Raw genomic sequence first — 20,840 nt, forward strand, 5'->3', positions numbered from 1 at the left:
TATTAGTCATGTTGTAAAAGAAGACAGACCTAAAGGTTAAAAAAAATGGAAAAAATAGAGAGTGAAAAAGAATGTTTTGATCTCTGTCCAGATTCCATCAGTTCTTTTTCTAAAAGTGGATAGCATTTTTCATCATGAGTCCTTGGAATTGTCTCAAATCATTGTCTTACTAAGAATAGCTAAGTCATTCGCAATTCATTGTGGTACAGTATTACTGTGTACAATGTTCTCACTTCACTTTGCATCCATTCATATAAGTCTCCCAGTTGTTTTTCCTGAAATTCTCCTGCATATCATTTCTTATAGCAGTAATGCATGGAATATCTTTTGCCTTTCTTTGTATCCACAATGCCTGGCACATAAATAAGTATTTAATAAATGCTAATTGCCTGATGGAATGTTATCTGTGAGCCAAAGGAGCTGGATTCAAATCCTCCTTCTAACATTGGGAAAAATATTTATTCCTGATCTGTAAAATGAGGGGGAAGATATTGGCAGATCTCTAAGACTCTCAAAACAATGATATTTTGTGCTATGAGGGTCCCTTTCCTCTCTCCCAGGTTCAAGGCACCTTTATTCCCTAGACTTGTATAAGGCCCTGAACATGGCTCTTTTACCAGTCCCTGAGTCACAAAACACTCTGGAGCCCACAGAGATGTAACAATCAGAGTATATTATAAATCCTAACCCTCTACTCTGCCAAATGGCTTTTTGTAATTTTTTGTAGTTTAGTTGTTAATGGTGGAGGTATTTTCCTTCTAGTAAACCAATTTATTTGATTGGAGGCAGAAGAATATTAAATTGGAAAGAGTATTGGATTAGGACTGGGTCTGGCTATTAGCACCTAGGTACACCTCTTGTTGCCCATGTGACCCTGTAAAAACCATTTTGCTTTTTGTCCCTTAGTATATTCAACTCTAAAATGAGATTATATGTGTTTTAAAGTTTCAGGTTTTAGAGTCTGTGATCTTAAGACCATAGTCAACATAGTAGAAAAATTTAGAAAAAGTAGGAGACATTCATGGATTTTAACTCAGATTGTACCACAAGCTAGCAATGGGATCCAACCTTCTGGTTTTTCATCTGTAAAATAAGCATTGAATGATCCTCATTTGTATTATTTATTTTGAAAGGGTCCCAGCTCTAACTTTTTATTATTATAAGACAAATCACATTCAGTGAAAAAGGAATAGTCTTTTTTTCTTTTCTTTCCAAAGAATGGGTTAACTTTAGTTATACATGCATTACAGAGTTTCGTGAAAATTCCATTGGATACAAGACTAAAAATCTTCCTTGATCATTCCTGTTTCAAACAAAATCAAGCATTTTAGTTCTAATTCAGCAAGTATACAATGATTTTATTTCATAATTTGAACCTTGTATTACAGAGTAATGTCTGTTAATTTTTGCATGCCACAAAAATACATAACCCTTAAGGCAATGGGGCCAAAGTTCTGCTTGTTTATCTATAATTGTATTGAACATATATTAAATGCCTTCTTTATCCCAAACAATATTTTGAGGAGTATGTGACATAAAAACATTAGAGTAATAAGACTCCTGTTCTTCTGGATTTTTTATGCAGATATTAATTATAGAAACTGCAGCTGCTTTAAAGTTACTCTGTATCTTGGACAAGTTAGGGAAGCCCAAATGACAGGAGCCAGTGCTCCCGATCTGAATCAGAATTCTCTTGGACCATATAAATTAAGCTTTAACATAGTGATTGTAGTTGGAGTTTTTATCAGTGTACTGAGCTCCTACATAAAAAGAACCCCATTACTGATGTAGGGTGGTATCTTTTCTAACTTTATCATTTTTTAGTATGTTGCCTAAAAGTCTTTCAAAAAACCCCTTTTTTAAGGTCACTGGGTTTGAGTGATTTGCCCAGGGTCATATGTTTAGTAGTATCTGATTGAACTTAGGTCCTTCTCTACTGCAACACCTAACTGCCAGCACCAATTGCCTAGAACTCTTGAGAAATTAACTGTCTTGCCCAAGGTCATTCAGCCAGAATGTGTCAGAGGCAGAACTTGAACCCACATCACTCTGGCTGCTCTCTATGCACTAAGTCACAGTTCCTCTCACCCTTATGGTTTGTTGCTTACATGGTCACATTTGATTCACAAGACAACTTCACATAGGCAGGGAGTATAATTTTGTAATCTCTGTTTTACAGTCCCAAATTACACAGCTAAGTAATAAGTGGCAGAAATGGAAAATAAATCCACATTTTCTCATACCAAATGTAAGTCTCTTTTTATTCATATCACACTGCTTTATTATATACTATTTAGGGCCTTCATTTGACCATTTATAAAATAAGGATCTTGAATGTATAAGGTTTCTTCACTTCAGTATTTTCTGTGATGAGTTTGTGCCATGGATAGACAGGAAATAGGTGGGAGAGGGAAATGGTAAGGAAGATAAAGGAAGGAGGAGAATCATGGGACAGAAAAGGAAGAATGGGAAGAAAAGGAAAGAAACAAAGCAAAGGTGAGATGGCTAGGACAAAAAGTACCTTCTGAATGGCACCAGGGTAGGGTCTCTTCTGGATTTGCTGCATTAACCCACAACTTGTCATTTGAGGGATATCAACCTCATCTCCTCCGACTTTATTAAACTCAAGTACCTAGAATCAGAATTAGAAGAGAAATGAAGACTAAGAAACAACATGTATTAGGCAGTAATGGATCCTCTAAGATAAACTCTGCATGATATTATGCTTCTCTATAACTTAATATTTACTCTTCTTCTCTTTTTAAACCTAATGTTGTATTAGAATAATTACAGATTATCTAACACCCATTTTCTTTTTGTACTCCTGAGAGATCCTAAGAAAAGTAAGCAAAACTTATGTTTAGGGCTGGCTCTTACAAGTCTAAACCAGTTGTCCTATCACTAGAAATTTGCTCTTTCTGGCCAGCCTTGTCTCCCAAGTAACCCAAGCCTGATTGAAGCATTTGAACCTTCAGCATTCAAAACTGTCCAGTGAAATCTACATGTCTCAATATTCTTCCTGATAGGGATTCAGGGAACAAGTGACAAATTTGAAAAATTCCTTCATTGGCCCACTGGATAAATTACTTATATTTTAATAAGGATTTATAGGGAGCCTACTTTACTTGTCAAACAAATTAGAGATTTCAATAATTAGAATTTCCAGAGCGTAGTAAATAGGGGACTTTTTCATGGCAGGGGGAGACATTCAGTGTCCCTCCAACAAAGAATGTGCTAGAGCCAATTTTAACTTGGATGAGACAATTGTTAAATTTTCAGTGTGAGTATTTATACCACAGAAACTAACAAATGCTATACAAATCAAAATATAGTTTATTGTTTTATGAATCATTTAAACTTAAGGAAGTGATAGGGAAAATGCTAATAATGTGGATTAAACTTAAAAGTATGTTAAGTGTACCTTTTGTTTTTCCTGAAGAGATGGTTGTTAAATATTTACTAGCACACTCTTAACCTCAAATCACATTTTATAGATTTTAACCCACTACTTTTTGTTCTTCCTCCCCTTCCCTTATGTTCCTTTTCCTGGTTCAACAAAGGGGACACCTTCCCCTGAAGAGCCACTGCTCCTGATCTGAATCAGAATTCTCTTGGGCCATATAGAAAGCAAAGTAAGAAAAGTACCTGGATGATTAGAAAAATATTAAGTCATTCATAGATTGGGGGCCCCTGGCCCATAATCCTTCCCAGGTCTGTGAGGTCCCAAACCTAAGAGTAAAGCAGACTTTTTTTGCTTCCTTCTTGTCTTCCTCCACTTCCATAAAGTTATATACTCAGTAAGCTTTTATAATAACTCACTTTTTTTTCTTTTGTAAGGAATAAATGAGATCAATAGTGTTCAAATGTAAAAATAACTTTTTTATGAAAATTAAAAATGCCTGTTTTAGAATTTATTCCAAACCTCTTTGTAGTCACTAATAGTAAGACATGTTGTGCCATGCTTAAGTTGAGCCAATGCTAACGACTAACAGTACTAGAACCTTATTTTCATTTTAATCAGTGGACTTTTCATTTGGTACTATTTCTGCTCTTTGTAAAACTTTCTCTGATTTAGTAAAAACTGCAGAACCAAGAAAAAGATATATGAATGCAATAATGTAAGTAATAATATTAAGAAGCATGCAAACACTGATGAATTATAATGAAAACTATGGGTCCTAGAGAACTAAGTAGGAAACTCACTTTCTTTTACTCAGATAGAAAGATGGCAGCCATGACAAGCCACCAAAATCATTAAAGCAAACAAAACAGTATATACACCTGACACTACAGGAAGCATTTACCTTGTTTATGACAGAGATTAAGGGGGAAAATGAATGGTTAAAAAAAGGTAACAATTATATTTTTTCAAAGTTTTAAAATTGTACTTGTTTTACTCTGACTTATTTTAACCCCCAAAATGAAGATCCTGATATTATTTGTCTATATTGTTTTCTGTTGAATTTACTTATCATTTTTAGGGGCAAAAAAGGCAAAAGAGAAGAAATGTTTAAAAAAAATGTTACTGATATTGGGATGTTGTGCAAGTGATCTTTGTGCAACTCCCTATATTTAAGCTATAGTAAACACAAAGAAGGATTAAGCTTCAACAGAATTAGATAGGTAGAGCCAATTCTAAATGGGTCATTTTGTACCAAGAGAAAATTATTTTCCAGGAATAGTATATATTCTAGGAGAGAAGCAGGGCTGAATTAGAAGTATATCTGTTATACATGGAAAAAGAGAAATAGGTAAGTTTCATGGTGCAGCGTTAATAAGATAACCCAAATGGGGTAACAAAGAGTCAGATATGATTGAAAAATAGCCCATGAGGTAATTTTCATGCTTGGGTAATTTACCCAGAAAACAGTAGTGTTGACTATAATTTGTCCAAGTCATCTAAACCACATCCTACAATATGTCCTAGTTAGACTTATTATGTCTCTGTTCTCTGTGAATAGGCAGAGTTTGCTACCTAACACTGTGTTCACTCACCAAGAGAAAGAAACAATGAACCTGAAGCAAAATTATGTAAGAATTTTCTCTAGAATTCACCATAGTTTCTTCATCAGTAATGTGGATATTAAGCTACATTTCCTCTTCAATGAGGAATATTTCAGAAGTCATATGTTACCAATACCCTTTAACAATAAGAAAGCTTAGGTTCAAGGAGATTGTACTTTACCTATGGTCATGTAATTAATTGCATAGTTGGTACCCAGTCTCCTGACTCAATATTTTAGGCACTTTTCATCACAGGATGACACTGACAGATAATAAAAAGAAATTTATCCAAAATGAAATATTGCAAAATAGAAAATATTATATTGATGGACCCAAGCAACAGGATGAAAACAGGGATGTAAAGCCTTTCCTAGTCATTGTAAGAGATTTAGATGGAGTGCCTGAACTGAGATCAGAGAATCATAGATTTAGAGCTGAGAGACTTTACATGTAAGCCATAGATTCCAATTCTTTCATTTTATATATAATTCAACTGAAGACCACAGAAATAAAAAACATAGCAATTCTGGGATTTGAAATCAAGTTCTCTAATTCCAAATGCAGCATTTTTGATGCTGTATCATTCTGTTTCTCAATAGATCTCACATTAGTTGAAATATTCAATTGTTAAAGAAATATTTTTAAAACCACCCATGGGCTATTTAATGTCAGGCTTTTTCAATATTAGTTGACATGTTTGGGGCACATGGCTTTAGTTAGGGATGTGCTAGTAAGTTTAATCTGCATTATTAGCATTTTTTCCTTTATCATCTTAAGTATATAGAATCAACAACACAAAAAAATCAAGTTCTGATTTACAATATTTGCCAAAATCTGAGATATAAATGCTCATACTGAAAATTTAACAATTGGCTCTCATGAACTAGTTTGAGATGGCTTCAGCACATCCCTGGATATAGCTAAATGTTTGTAATAATGGAGAAAGTAACAATAGAGTTTTTATGATCCCTGGCTATATTTAATTTAGTTTAACCTTCTTGCAAGGTGATAGTGACTTGGCCTTTGTATAGAGCTCATACAGCAATAAGAAAGCAATGAAAGTCAAACTTACCTCTGCCATCTGGTCTGCTGTATTACCCTTAGCACCCATATAGACCATGCCTAAGGTGGATGAGATACTCCAAGGGCAAAAGAAGACATTCTGATATTCATTTTTTTTACTCAGAATCTTGAAAAATTTGAGGGCAAATTCTGTGTTTGCTGCTTGCAAATTCTCCATTATTGTTTCAGCCTAAGAAGGGAAAGAGAGAGAAAGAATGAAGTGATTCATTTTCTTTATTGTTGGTGGCAAAACCAATATATTATAGACAATAGACACAGTCATGATGCCATCTTTACTGCTTGTGGGGTCAGGAGACTAGCACTATGAGGGAGTTTGGGGTTTATTTAGTTTAGACCCATGCTTTAATGTTAGAAAACAGTCCTAGAGAAATGAAATGAGTTTACAATTATAGTAAATACTATCATAACCAGGATTTGGCTCCAACTTCTCATTCCAAGTTCATTACACATGATTCCCTTCATGTGTTTTGAAATCCAGATAAACTGGCCTCTTTACTGTTCCCCTGATTGAAAACCACTCCTTTCTCTCTTCCTGTTAGAATTCTGAGCTTTCTTCAGGATTCACCTCAAGTGCCACTGCTTATAAGAGGCCTTTCCTAATTCAGTTACTTATCCATCTTCCCCAAATTACTTCCTATTTGCTTTGTATAAATCCTGTATTTATGTGTGTGTGTGTGTGTGTGTGTGTGTGTGTGTGTGTGTGTGTGTGAATTGTACACATGAAAACTCTGACTCTGACCATGGATGATAGCTTATGAAGTATACTCTTCTGATTCCAAAGTTAAGACTTTTTTCACCTCACCCCAATTCCTGGGCAAGATTGTCAAGGCTGGCTTTGGAATCAGAAGAAGTAGCATTGCTTGCAAGGGTGAGCAATGTGCTGCTTTATATTCAACAAATATTTATCAAGTACCTACTATAGGCCAGGTGTTGGGCTAAGGGCCAAAGATACAATGATAAACAGGAAACAATATTTTTCATAGAGTAACTTAAAAGTTTCTAGAGTCAAGATGATGGAGAGAAGCCAGAAGAGAATCCTGAGTTCTCCCCAGTTTCCCTCAGAAATGATGCTAAATCAAACCTTTAAACAGATTCTAGAGTGGCAGGATCCACAAAAAGACAGAGTGAAATAATTTTCCAGCTTAAGGATTTGGTAAAAAAAAAAAAAAAAAAAAAAAAAGGGAATGCAGCCCAGCACAGGCACAGGCTCGACAATCTAATGGGAGGCTCTTAGCCATAGCAGATTGGCAACTGTGGCCCTCAGTCCTCACTCACAAGCCAGTTGTAAGGCCTTCAGCCCTAGGGCAGAAAGCAAATTGCAAACCCTGGAACCCAGGCATAGTAGGCAAAACAAGGTTTGGTTAACCCAGTGCATTGGACAAGCTCAACTTCAGAAAATAGCAAAAAAAGCAAAAAGAGCCTTAACCAAAGAAAGTTACTAAGGTGACAGCGAAGATCAGAATACAAACTCAGAAGAGAATAGCAATGGCAAAATGCCTACATGTAAAGCCTTAAAGGAGAATATGAATTGATCTCAAGTTCAAAATGTTTTCTTGGAAAAGTGAATTTACAAGTTAATTCCACCAAATATTTAAAGAAGAATTGACTCCAATACCGCATAAACAATTTGAAAAAGAAGTCCTTTTATGACACAAATATGATGCCAATACCTAAACCAAGAAGAGCCAAAACAGAGAAAGAAAATTATAGATACATTTCTCAAATAAATATTGTTGCAAAAATTTTAAGTAAAATATTAGCAAAGAGGTCACCAGGATAATAACTATGACAAATAGAATTTATACCAGGAAAGCAGGACTGGTTCATTATCAGGAAAACTATCAGCATAATTGATATATTAATAACAAAACTAACAGAGATTATATGATTGCCTCAATTGATGCATAAAAAGCTTTTGACAAAATACAGTACCCATTCCTATTGAAAAACACCAGAGAGCATAGAAATAACTGGAGTTTCCTTAAAATGCTGAGTAGCATCTATCTAAAACCATCAACAAGCATCATCTATAATGAAGATAAGATAGAAGCATTTCCTTTTTTTTTTTTTTTTTCTGAGGCTGGGGTTAAATGATTTGTCCAGGGTCACATAGCTAGGAAGTGTTAAGTGTCTGAGACCAGATTTGAACTCAGGTCCTCCTGAATTCAGGGCTGGTGCTCTATCCACTGTGCCACCTAGCTGCCCCCGATAGAAGCATTTCCAATAAAATCAGAGCTGAAACAAGACTGCCCATAATTATACCAGTATTATTCAATATTGTACTAGAAATATTAGTTTTATCAATAAGAGGAGAAAAAGAAATTGAAAGAATTAAGAGTAGGTAATGAGGTAACAAAACTATCACTCTTTGCAGATGATATGATGGTATGTATATATAGAGACTCCTAGAGAATCAACTAAAAAAGTACTTGGAAAAAATAACAACGTTAGCAAAGTTGCAGGGTGTAAAATAAGCCCACATAAGTTATCAAGATTTCTATATATTACCAAAAAGTTCCCTCAGCAAAAGATAAATTACATTTAAAGTAACTATAGACAGTATAAACTATTTGAGAGTCTACCTGCCAAGACTAACCCAGGAACTATATGAATATATTTACGAAATACTTTTCACACAAGTAAAATTACATCTAAATAATTGGGAAAATATCAATTGCTCATGGGTAGACTAAGCTAATGTGAAAAAATGACAATTCTATCTAACTTAATTTACTTACTCAGTGCCATATTAATCAAACAGATAAAAGATTATTTTACAGAGCTAGAAAAAATAATAACAAAATTCATCTTCAAGAACAAAAGGTCAAAAATATCAAGGTAATTAAGGAAGAATGCAAAGAAAAGGGAGCTAGTCATATCAGACCTAAAACTATATTACAAAGAGTTAGTTATCAAAACCACTTGGTACTGGCTAAATAGAGTGGTGGATCAGTGAAAGAAATTAGGTATCTTGTGTACTTAATGTGTGTAGTCAATGATTATGGTAATCTACTGTTAAATAAACTAAAAAACTACAGCTTCTAGAATAAGAACTCCACATTTGACAAAAACTGCCAGGAAAACTAGAAAATTTTAAGGCAGAAACTAGGCATAGACCAACATCTCACTTCTTCTATTAAGATAAGATCCAAATGGGCTCATGATTTAAACATAAAAAATAATGCTATAAGTGAATTAGGAAAGCAAGGGATAGTTTCCCTGTTAGATGTTTGGAGAAAAGACGTATTTATGTCCAAACAAGAAAAAGAGATCATGAAACGTAAAATGGACAATTTTGATTATATTAAATTACAAAGGTTTTGCACAAATTAAACCAATGCAGCCAAGATTAGAAGGGAAGCAGAAATTTGAGATTTTACAGCTATTATTTTTAATAAAGGTCTCATTTCTAAAACATATAGAGAAGTGATTCAAATTTACAAGAATACAAATCATTCCTCAATTGATAAATGGCCAAAGAATATGAATAGGCAATTTTTAGGTGAAAAAATTAAAGTTATCTATAGCATATGAAAAAAATGTTCTATATCACCTTTGAGTGGAGAAATACAAATTAAGACAACTCTGAGGTACAACTTCACATCTCTCAGATTCACTAAAATGGTAGGAAAAGAAAATGATTAATGTTAGCAGGGATGTGGGAAAATTGGGACACCAATGCATTGTTTGTTGGTAGACTTGTGAACTGATTTACCAATTCTGGAGCACAAATTGGAACTGTGCCCAAAGGATTTAAAACTATGCATACCCTTTGATCTAGCAGTATTGCTATTGGATCTATATATATTTTTTTCTTTTTTCTGAGGCTGAGGTTAAGTGACTCGCCCAGGGTCACACAGCTAGGAAGTGTTAAGTGTCTGAGACCAGATTTGAACTCAGGTCCTCCTGAATTCAGGGCTGGTGTTCTATCCACTGCATCACCTAGCTGCCCCCTATTGGATCTATATTCAGAGAGAGAGAATAAGAAGGACAAAAGAATCCACATGTGCAAAAAATGTTTGTAGCAGCTCTTTTTGTGGTGGCAAGGAATTGGAAACATTCCCCACTAATTGGGGAATGGCTGAATAAATTGTAGTATATGAATGGAATGGAATGTTATTGTTCTTAAAAAAAAAAAAAAAAAAGGAAGAACAAACAGATTTTAGAAAAACCTGGAAAAACTTACATGAACTGATGCTGAGTGAAGTGGGCAGAACCAGGAGAACATTGTACACAGTAACAGCAACATTGTGCGATGATCAACTATGATAGACTTAGCTCTTCTCAGCAATACAGTGATCCAAGACAATTCCAATAGACTTGTGATGGAAAATGACATCCACATCCAGAGAAAGAACTATGGAGACTGAATGCAGATCAAAGCATACTATTTCACTTTTTTTTTCTCATGGTTTTTCCCTTTAGTTCTGATTTTTCTTTTACAACATGACCAGTATGGAAATATGTTTAAAATTATTGTAAATGTTTCACTCAGATAGTCACTAGTAGCATTGGGATTTGGAATCAGGTCCTCTGGCTGAAATGAGCACTCCTGACAATGTACCATGTGACTTTACAATGGGTCTCATGTTCATTGAAGTATTCAAGTATTAATGAAATATTAATAAAAAACACTCTTTATAGACTATCATTCAGGGTCAGGATTTTCATACAGAGAGTTGACTTGCATCTATCAAAGAAAGTGCAACACATATACAAAATAAGTTGGGAAAAGAATTGGAGGGTGTGAATTAGGAACTAGAGAACCAAACAAAACCTCATATGAGGTATCACTTGAATTGAACCTTGAAGGGAGTCAGGGTTCCAAAAGAGGAAGTGAAAAGGGAAGGCATTTAATTTATAGAAGTCAGCAAATAGGCCCAGTTGACTGGATTGTGACAGTGTTTAAGGGGAAGTCATATGAAATGAATCTGGAAAGGGAAGTTGAGTCAGATAGTGGAGGGCTTTAAAGGCTCAACAGAGTTGGTATTGTCTTCTAGTATCACTGGAAAGCCACCACCATTTATTGATCAGGTGAGGGATATGGCCAATCAAAAATAAGGATGTGCACATTTAAGTAGAATTAAAAACATTTGTAAATCAAGAGCATCTGAGATAACATATACCTGAAATCAGATGCGGAAGTAAATATAAGAGCATTAGATGTGATGATTTCCCTGGCCACTGCCTCCTTCTGATCAACTCCCATGGTTTGGTATTCCCATAAAGATCCTTTGTTAACACAGAGTGCAAATAATGAGGAAATACTACTCCAATTGGCCTTCACTCAGCAGCCTCCATGAAGAAGGACTCCTGGGAAAGGTGTGTCTTCCATTTCACAGGATTATAGAGTTATGCATCTATTGTTCATGTAGAAAATGCTCTGCTCAGACATATGATAATGATCATACTCCATTATAATTACAAACCATTTGATTTCTTAATAATGCTTACATATGTAATTTCTCCATTGTTATAAAACTTCATAGAGATTGTTTCAAATACATTACATTCCCTCTTCTCAATATACCTTTCACTTTCATAGAAATTAAGGACTGAATTTATAATTTCATGATTTTGGAAATTCCTTTGGTGAGGAAATTCCCTTCAGCAATGCAAGTCATGCATGCTAACTCCTCTTCAACTAATAGTCTTAGAGAGAATTGCCAAGAGGGTGTAGGTGACTTGTCTAGGATCATACAACCAGTGTGGGTGGAATATAAACGCAGGTCTTCATGACCTTATAGATAATTCTAATTTCTCACATCACAACACTTCTCTTTCACCTTCAGATTAAAATTCAGTATTTTCATTCTCTATTTGCCTTGGAATTATGTCTCATTCCAGTTTTCCAGGCAAGATAGAACACAAGTGTTGGCTGCTTGCTTTTATTTTATTTTTTTGTCATTTTTTTTCCTTTTTGATCTGATTTTTCTTGTGCATCTAGATAAATGTGGAAATGCATATAGAAGAATTGCACATGTTCAAAATATATTATATTACTTGCTGTCTAGAGGAAGAGGTTGGGGGAAAGGAGGGAGAAAAACTTGGAACACAAGGTTTTTCAGGGATGAATGTTGAAAACTATCTTTGCATGTATTTGAAAATTAAAATGTATTATTGATTTTTTAAAGATAGAACACAAAACTTGGAATCAGGAAGACATTAATTCACATCCTCCCTCAGCCATTTATTAGCTGTATGACCTGGGCAGCTTCTTTCATTGTTATTTTCCTCATCTGCATAATGGAGATAACAAAAGCATCTAGACCATTGTATTATTGTCTGGATCAACTGAGATAACAGATGCAAAATAATTTTGAAACCTTAAAGTGCTATGTATTAGTTGTTGTTATTATTGTTGTTAATATATAAGCTTAGTTTTGATTAAAAATATTGATTGTTTGAATCTGACTCCTTGATTCCTATGTACTCATTTCAGATTTTACACTTCTCTGCTACCTCTTCTTTAGTCAGAGTCAAATCAGTTCTCAAATCTGCCTTCTGACTGATACTTCATCCATTTCAACATTTTCTCAGACATTTTTCCTGAGGCTGTCAAATTGAGTGCTCTGCAGGGAGATGCAAACTTGGCCAGAAGAAAGAGCTTTGGGAAGAATGTTGCTTTTGGAATCAGAGGTTTTCCGTTTCTGCCTTTTACTCACCAATTTTGAACACTTACCCTCTCCACCTGGAAAATGAGAAAATTGGACTACATGACCTCTAAGGCCCCTTTATAGTTTTAAATATATGATCCTACATGGGCTATTATGTATTATGAATTCAGAGCACTCATTTATTTGTAGTACCTAGGAAGATTTTTCTGTTGGATCCAAAGGACAAATGAAATGAAAGTATTTCAAATATGTCTTTATGGAAAACCTTACCTTCTTCCTTCTCTCTTAACTCTTACTTTCCCTTTCTTCCCCCTAGTATGTGAGTGTGTGTGTGTGTATGTGTGTGTGTGTGTGTAAACACAATGGAGAAGAGAGAGAAAGAGAGAAATATAGAGAAAAGAAGAATGAAAGGGAGAAAGAGAAAGAGACAGAGGGAGAGAGATCCATAAATGCATATTTGGAAATTTCATATATATACACATATATGTGTATGTATGTATATCTATGTATATACTCACACAGTATATTACATGTATACAAATTGCTTTTATAATTTGTTGTTTTCTAATAACATTTGTGTAAACCTGTATATATCTGTATGTAGATACATACATTTATATTTTTTCTCCTCTCCTGTGCACCAGAACTATAAGTATAGCAGAATGACAGCAGTTTTGAACCCCAAGACCCCAAGACCAGCTTCAAGGAGGGCATCCAGTAGATAATAAATGTGACAGAAAATTCATTCAACAACTGACATTGACACACCTATGGTTCAAGGTGTGGTATAGACACACCTTGGGTGAGTCTATGGCTCAAGGTGTGGCTGAATGCTTGTACAGACCCAAGGAGTGTGTCGGCATTTTGGCTAGTGAACATATCTATACCATCTGTTTGGCATAACAGGTTTACATAATGATATTTTTAAAAAACCACCCTACAATTACTAAAGAACATAGAGACACCAGGTGAAATGGACACTGATCTTCCTAAAAGAAATATTTCTCCAGTGATAAATTTCACAGAGCATGGGTGAGGTGTGGGAAAAATTCCCCCAGGAATTCAGAAAGTCTCACAACTATCCCAGGCCCAGGTATGTGACTGTGACCTTAAACTTAAGCATCCTGGTCTACAAGAGAAGCACAAAAATTCATAGAGTGACTATGGAGAAAATGTGACAGAACTTTCAAGCAATAAATAAAAGTAGATTGCTATCATTTAAGCTCTTTGGCTATGAGGCAGCATGGCAGATCTTTCTGGTTCTGTTGTGTCTTACCCTCTAACTCCATTTGGAGTTTTCTTGGCAGATACTAAAGTGAGTTGCCATTTCCTTCTCAGGCTCATTTTACAGGTAAGGAAACTGAGGCAAACAGAGCTACAAAGTTGGCTGGGAAGCCAGGTGGACCTACTTTCAAATCTTAGTATAATATTTCCAGGTGGTGTACATTTCCCAGTGCTCTAGGTAGCTTTGAACTCTGCATTGGTAGAGGGCATTGCATTTTCCAGGAGTATTTTATATCAAGGAAATCATAGGTTAGATTATCGCCTTGTCACTCTTCTTTCTAATCAGAAAGTAATCTCTCTCTAATCTCCTTCTTTTTAATATCCAATATGGGAAGTTATTTTTGATTCCAAATAAGGAATAAAATCCTAACAAGTAGAGTTGTTCCCTCTTGAGGGAGCAAATCCCTTGATTGACAACTTTAACAGAGGTTGGATATTGATGTTGTTCTTTGTCCTTTGTTCTTGAAAAGGATCAATTACTTATTGGATGTGATCTTATAGTAGAAGACTATTTGGGTTCATTTTAATCTAACTCTTCTTATTCTTTAAATCCTTCTTTGTGTGGGTTTCTAAGTGGCACATCATCAATTTTCCTCCTTACAAGTTAGTTCAAATATGCTCTGAAAATTACCCATTGGCCAAACCATGAAACAAATTGTTTATTTCTAGAGTCTGCCCACTTTCCTCTTCTGCACTTCTCTTTTCCTTAATTCAATATCCTGTCCCCCAGAGTCTGATTATCCTCACACAGCACATTACCCTGGCCAGTCCTTCCAAAAGAGTGCCCCTTCCATGTAATTCCTCCCTCCTTTTTATCCTATCCAATTCATAATTGTGTATTATAACATTTTCAAAGAAGATTGTATTAAATTGAAAAGGTTGACTCTTCAATGGTAGAATTTCAGAGAAGTTGATAAAGGATCTATCTCAGGGGAAGGTTATGTCTCCAGACCTTCCATTGCCACCATGTAAGTGGCCATCTATTTCCTCCTGCATGATTGTTCATCTTTGATTCTTACAAATTCTCATGTGAAGACTAACTACAATTAATGGTACTGTTATAAACAGTGTAGCCATCGTGATACTTGCAAACCTGTTTAAAAATAAAATCTCATCCAACTTTTTAAAAAAAACAATTAATGCAAAAGGAATTTCTTACCCTATCTTGGGTGAAATATAATATTAACTATTCAATAATTAATCAATTAATTCAAAGGTAAACAATAATTTCTCAGGCCCCTTTAAAAATCTGTGCGTGAGTACAAATAGCAGGGCAACATAGAAATAAATATGTTTCTATGAAAATCGATCACTGTATAGCAAACCGTATGATAGGATCAGATTCCATAGTAGGCATTATATAAATGCTTATCTTCTTTTGCCATGATCTAAATGTAGAGATGGAAGAAATCTTAGATGACATCTCCTATAATAATTTTATTTTATGTATGAGGAAACTGGGAGATTAAGGGATTTGCTCACCATCATGAAGAGGGACATGAACCCCAAGATAAGTGCTCTTACCACTATACCCCACTGACTTATCATCTGAAAATGAGCCATTATACTTATTTTGATACCACATTTTATGAAGAGCATTGACAAGCTGTATTATGTCCAAAGATGGTGGCCAAGATGGGATAGACACTTGAGTCAAGCCTGATGAGAATTTCTGGAAAGACAGGAGAACATTTTGCTTGGAGACATGGAGAGAGGTGGGACATGGGATATGATAATAGGCTTTGCAAACTCAACATGACCAAAATAGAACTGATGTTTTCCTCTAAGACCATTATTCTTCCTGATATCCCTATTTCCTTACATGACACCACCATCCTTCAAGTCATTCAGGTTTGTGAGCCAACCACCTACCTTCCCTCGTCTCTTTCATCCATCCCACATGCTGCTTCAGTTGCCAAAGATTTTGCCTCCATGTCTTGTCCTTCTCTTCTCTCCACTCATACCACCACTGTTCTAACTTAGGCCCTCAGCATTTCTCATTTGGACTATTGAAAAAGCATCTTACATGTTCACTCTTGTATCCAGCCTCTCTGCTCCCTATTCATCCTCCATTCAGCTGTCCCAGTTGATCTCCCTAATACACAGGTTTCACCATGTCACTTCCCTGCTCCTTAATCCTTAGGAGATTAAATATAATGAATTTGGTCCAAACTATCTTTCTAGGATGATTACTCATACATTCTACATTCTACACAAACTAACTCATCTAAATGGTAGGGCTCCTATATAGGAAGAGGAAACATTTATAAAACACCTATTATGTGCCAGGTATCTTTTTTGATTCTTAGGCAACTCTTGGAGCCCCATTTTTCATTTGAGGAAATTGAGGGATATAGGAACTAAGTGACTTATGCAAGTTTACACAGGTACTAAATGATTAAATCAAATATGAACTCTAGTCCATAAGAATATACATTCTTTGAGGGCAGGAATTATCCCTTGCACTTGACACAATGCCTGGCTTATAGTATATGCTCAATAAATAAATTTATTGGATTTTGGATAGTGGATGAATGAATGAAAATCTTGCTCTAAGTACAGCTCTAGACTAGTCTTCCATCTCTTATATATGTGCCTTTGCACAAACTGCTCTTCTCTCCCTACCTTCTTCCCCTTCCCCTTTTCCTTCACCACCATGCTTGTAATATTCTTCTCTCCTCAGCACCAACTCTTAGAATCTCTAACTTTCTTCACTGAGGTTGCGGTTCAGGACCATGACATCAGGAAAGTGATGCCTTGAAATGCAAATGAATTGGACTGAAGTGAGGAAGGGCTGTGCAAAGTTACTAGCTTTGCTTTCCCCTCAAGACTCATCTGGTTCTAATGGCTAGATATAGATCAGGACAAGTGGAGATGGCCCTGAATGAAATGGGAGACCTTGACCTTTTTAAGCTAAGGTCTTCAACAGGTCTGAGTGTGACTGAGGCAAATGTGAGGCTCAATTGAAGGACTACCTCTGACATAAGGTCTTTCCTTATTAAATCAGTTGTTCACCCCTGTCTAAATAACCATGTATTTCTTCTGCATACGTACTTTGTACTTTTCAAAGCTCATGCCTCTTTCTTCAGATACAGTCCTTGTAGTTGGGTATTGTGTTTTAATCTTTCTTTATCCAATCTTTAGCACAGTGCTCAGTGCATAGTAGATACTTAATCAGTCCTTATTGAATTGTACTGAAGGGAACCTTTTCAAACCATAATTGGTTAATGGACCTAGATTCAAATCTCAGCTATTCAATTTAATGTCCATATGAATTTGAGTGATGGCCACTAGATGGCACACTGGATAGAGCATTAGGTCTGGAGTCAGGAAGAACAAGATTCAAATCTCTCCTTAGACATTTATTATTTGTGTGACTCTGGGCAAGTCACTTAACCTTGTTTGCCTCAGTTTCCTTATCTGTAAAATGAGCTGGAAAAAGAAATGCAAGCCATGCCAGGATTTCTGCCAAGACAATCCCATATGGGTCACAAAGAGATGAACCCAACAGAAGTGACTAAACAATGTCACTTAACCTTGTTTGCCTCAGTTTCCTTATCTGTAAAATGAGCTGGAAAAGGAAATGCAAGCCATGCCAGTATTTCTGCCAAGACAATCCCATATGGATCACAAAGAGGTGAACCCAACAGAAGTGACTAAACAACATCACTTACACTGGCCCTCACTCAGTTTGCTCATCTATAAAATGAAAGGGTTGGATAGGATGTTCTCAAATGTCCTTTCTGACAATAAATCCTATTACCCCTCTGCTCTAAGGTTCAAACTCAACTCTCTTAGCACAAACATTTGTTTTGCATAACTATAGTATAGAAAGCTAATAATTTCAAACTTTTAGGGGTCTGAGCACAGATATCCCTTGTTATACCATACAAAGTATACCCCTTCTTAGTTGGGACCATATTCCCAAGTTACTGCTGCCACCATTGGCTCAAAATGTTGAGGTTTTGCTTGCTTTTTGGGTAATCTTAGCTTGTTATCAGCTTGAATGCTAATGCCATAAAATTAGTTGTAAAGGGACAACAAATGGCATTAAAGCAGAAAATGCCTGTTGTGAATTTCTCAATGATTTCACAAATGATGATACTTTCATCCTTAGACAACGAATGATTGTCTTTTAATTAATGTTATCTTTGGAAAGAATATCATTATAGAATAAATATTATCCTTGGAAATAATGGGAAGAAATAGTCTGCAAATAGCTTGAACTTGCTGTTGATTCTCACACATAGTAAATGATCCCTTAGGCTTTGGCAAAACTATCAGATACCAGAATTTGATTAAATCTTTAAAAACACGGACTCTGCCCAGTGCTCCACTCCCTTTAACCTAGATCCATATTGGTCATGGGAAGGTTTCTGTATTCTTTTCTGCTGTATGATAGCAACACATGAAGAATGAAAACTATAATAAAGAGTTGAAAACAAGATGAACAGGCTTGTTTTTCAAATAAATCTTCCAAATAATCGCCACATCTCATCCACACCCAAAAGGAGAAAGAAAAGCATTCATTTCTACTTGCTACTTTACTTGATAGAGAATAACTGATGGAACAATATGGGAGCCATAGTACAAAAGCAAATGGTCAAGTCAATCAGCCAAATAATTGGTGAGTGTTGTCAAGTTATTAGCAAGAACATTTTCCCTCTTATTCAACGAATCCCAGTTCCTTGAATGAATCAACATATTTGGGAGTCTTGTTGACAGCATCATTTCTAAAACAAAATTCCCTAACTCCCCCATATTGTGGTCACTGATGAATAACAAAAGTTGAAAAGTAAGCAAGTTTCACTGATGAAAGTTACTTTTGGAAGTTCATGCTCTCTATTTAAATTCATTTAGTTATGCAATTTATCTTAAAAGTGAAGAGTCAAATGAAAATATAAGTATCTTTATTCACTGTTTTATTGCTTTATCTCAGAATATATATTTTCAAGGAAAAAAATAGTTTCATTTGGGTAACATTCATAAGAATATAGATTCATATTTAGATGGAACTTTAAATATCATCAAACCTAATTATCTCATTTTACAGCAAGGAAAATTGAGGTCTAGTAAGGTTAAACAGCTTATGCAAATCCACACAGGCTGTTAATACCTGAGCAGAGACTTGAACTCAAGTCCTATGACTTAAATTATAGTATTTTCCATACTATTTATAGTCATTAAGTAGGGAGGCACAAATGAAGTGTAGTTCAGGAAACACTCAATTTGTCTTATGAAATTGAATTGATTTTAATCTAAAAATTCATAGAAACACTGTCTCAATGATTCTGCAAGAAAAATCTTAATTGGGAGTCTATGAACTTAGACTTTAGTTTTAGTTTTTAAATTGATAACTATATTTTAGCATAATCTGATCCCTTTGAAATTTTATGTTATATTTCATATATATTTGAAAATATTATTCTACAAATAGGTTTCTCCATTCTGCCAAAGGGGTCTATGACATAAAAAAGTGACCTGACCTTAAAAGTTATTAAAATATTAAACTAAAATGTTTTCTCTTCCTTTCAAAAGCTTTATTACTGTCATTTGATTTCCCACTAAATATCCCATGACATTTTCATTTTCAAAATGTTAGCAATACTACTGAGAAACTGTAGTGAAAATGAGATCCTACTCCCCATTAAAAGAAGTAACAGGAAAAGTTACCATACCTTTGAGAATGAGGTGCTGTTTGCTTGACAGCTACGGTTTCCCTCTGGCTTGCTCCAATTTACATGCAGGGAAGACTGGTTTTATAGTTAGTTCTTGCCACTCCCAAGCAGCTTTTCCATTTTTTTTTCCTTTATCATTCAGAGTGATTCAACATTTTACTCAGAAGGTCAGCAGGAGAATAGTAATGCTTATCTGTGTAGAAGCAGAAACTGGAGAAAGTTATTGGGAAAGTGACATCATGCAGAAACTTTTGGAATTTGGCAATAACTATACAAGTGAATCAAAAAAGGCTGGAATTTCTCAGTACTAAGAATTTATCAGTGTAGATTATTTTCCCCTTTCAGCATCTCCTCCCTGATCACAGGGAGATCACAAAGAAAATATGTGGTTATTTTGTACTTTTTTAGAAATAGTGGGCTCATTTCTCCTACTTGGGGGTAGGGGGAGGGAGTCTAATATCCTTGTAGACTAGAAGTAGAAAGGAAGTCAATCTATCTCATTTCTTCTCTTCAATTTTATCTGGGTGAAACTTATAAATACCCAAGTAAAATTCTTAATTCACAGCTTTACCTTAAGCTTAGTTTACATCTTCTCAACTAAAAAAAAAAAAAAAGTCTAAAGCTAAACAATATTTTAGTGACATCATTCACAGGCATTTCATTTAGGTAAACCTTGAAAGTTTTTATTTTTCCTCACTGAGGCCTAGACTTAGCTGCTTTGGTCCTAATTTATAGTCCAAGATAATTTGAGGAAGAATTTAAGTAACACTTCATATTAACCAGAAATTAACATTTCAAAATTGGACTCTCAATTTCTTCAACATGTGTTCAAGTATCTTTTAATGTATTTTAAAGCAAATAAAATTAGCCAAATGTGGCAAAAATACAACAGAACACTTTAGAATTTCTCTTTGCTTAGGGACATAGTTTTGTCAGGCTCATTTTTGTTCCACAGACCAGCTTTCTTTTTTAAATCTTAACTAAAAGAGGTACAGGATTGATATTGTTATGACAGAAAAGATATCTCAGAAGCCAAGTGTCAAAGTGAGGAATGAACATGGAAGGCTTGAGACAAAACAGAACCCATATGCTGGAGTACGATGTGCCCGTGTTGAGGAGTAATGAATGGGAGGTTAAGGTTGCAGAAGTAAAGCAAGGTTTAGTATAGAGGCCC

The 20,840-nt window shown here is 35.2% G+C and overlaps 1 protein-coding gene across 2 annotated transcripts in view; it reads right to left on the bottom strand.

Annotated features, from left to right (window-relative positions):
- The window catches only part of SERPINB2 (serpin family B member 2), a 28,951-nt gene extending 9,103 nt beyond the window's left edge, over nucleotides 1–19,848 (bottom strand). The window contains exons 1-4 of one of the 2 annotated variants that reach the window (XM_074279010.1): nucleotides 19,667–19,786; nucleotides 10,274–10,453; nucleotides 6,077–6,256; nucleotides 2,522–2,632 (exon numbers count right to left, since the gene is read on the bottom strand). In XM_074279010.1, coding sequence (XP_074135111.1) covers nucleotides 2,522–2,632; nucleotides 6,077–6,256; nucleotides 10,274–10,432 — 450 coding nt within the window. In that variant the 5' untranslated portion in view covers nucleotides 10,433–10,453; nucleotides 19,667–19,786. Of the gene's footprint in view, nucleotides 1–2,521; nucleotides 2,633–6,076; nucleotides 6,257–10,273; nucleotides 10,454–19,666 lie in introns of both variants that reach the window. The other variant, XM_074279011.1, reaches the window with a different exon arrangement.
- Between the last annotated feature and the right edge of the window lie 992 nt (nucleotides 19,849–20,840).

Source organism: Sminthopsis crassicaudata, chromosome 1, assembly GCF_048593235.1.
Source record: "Sminthopsis crassicaudata isolate SCR6 chromosome 1, ASM4859323v1, whole genome shotgun sequence".
In the NCBI taxonomy this organism is placed as follows: Eukaryota; Metazoa; Chordata; class Mammalia; order Dasyuromorphia; family Dasyuridae; genus Sminthopsis; species Sminthopsis crassicaudata.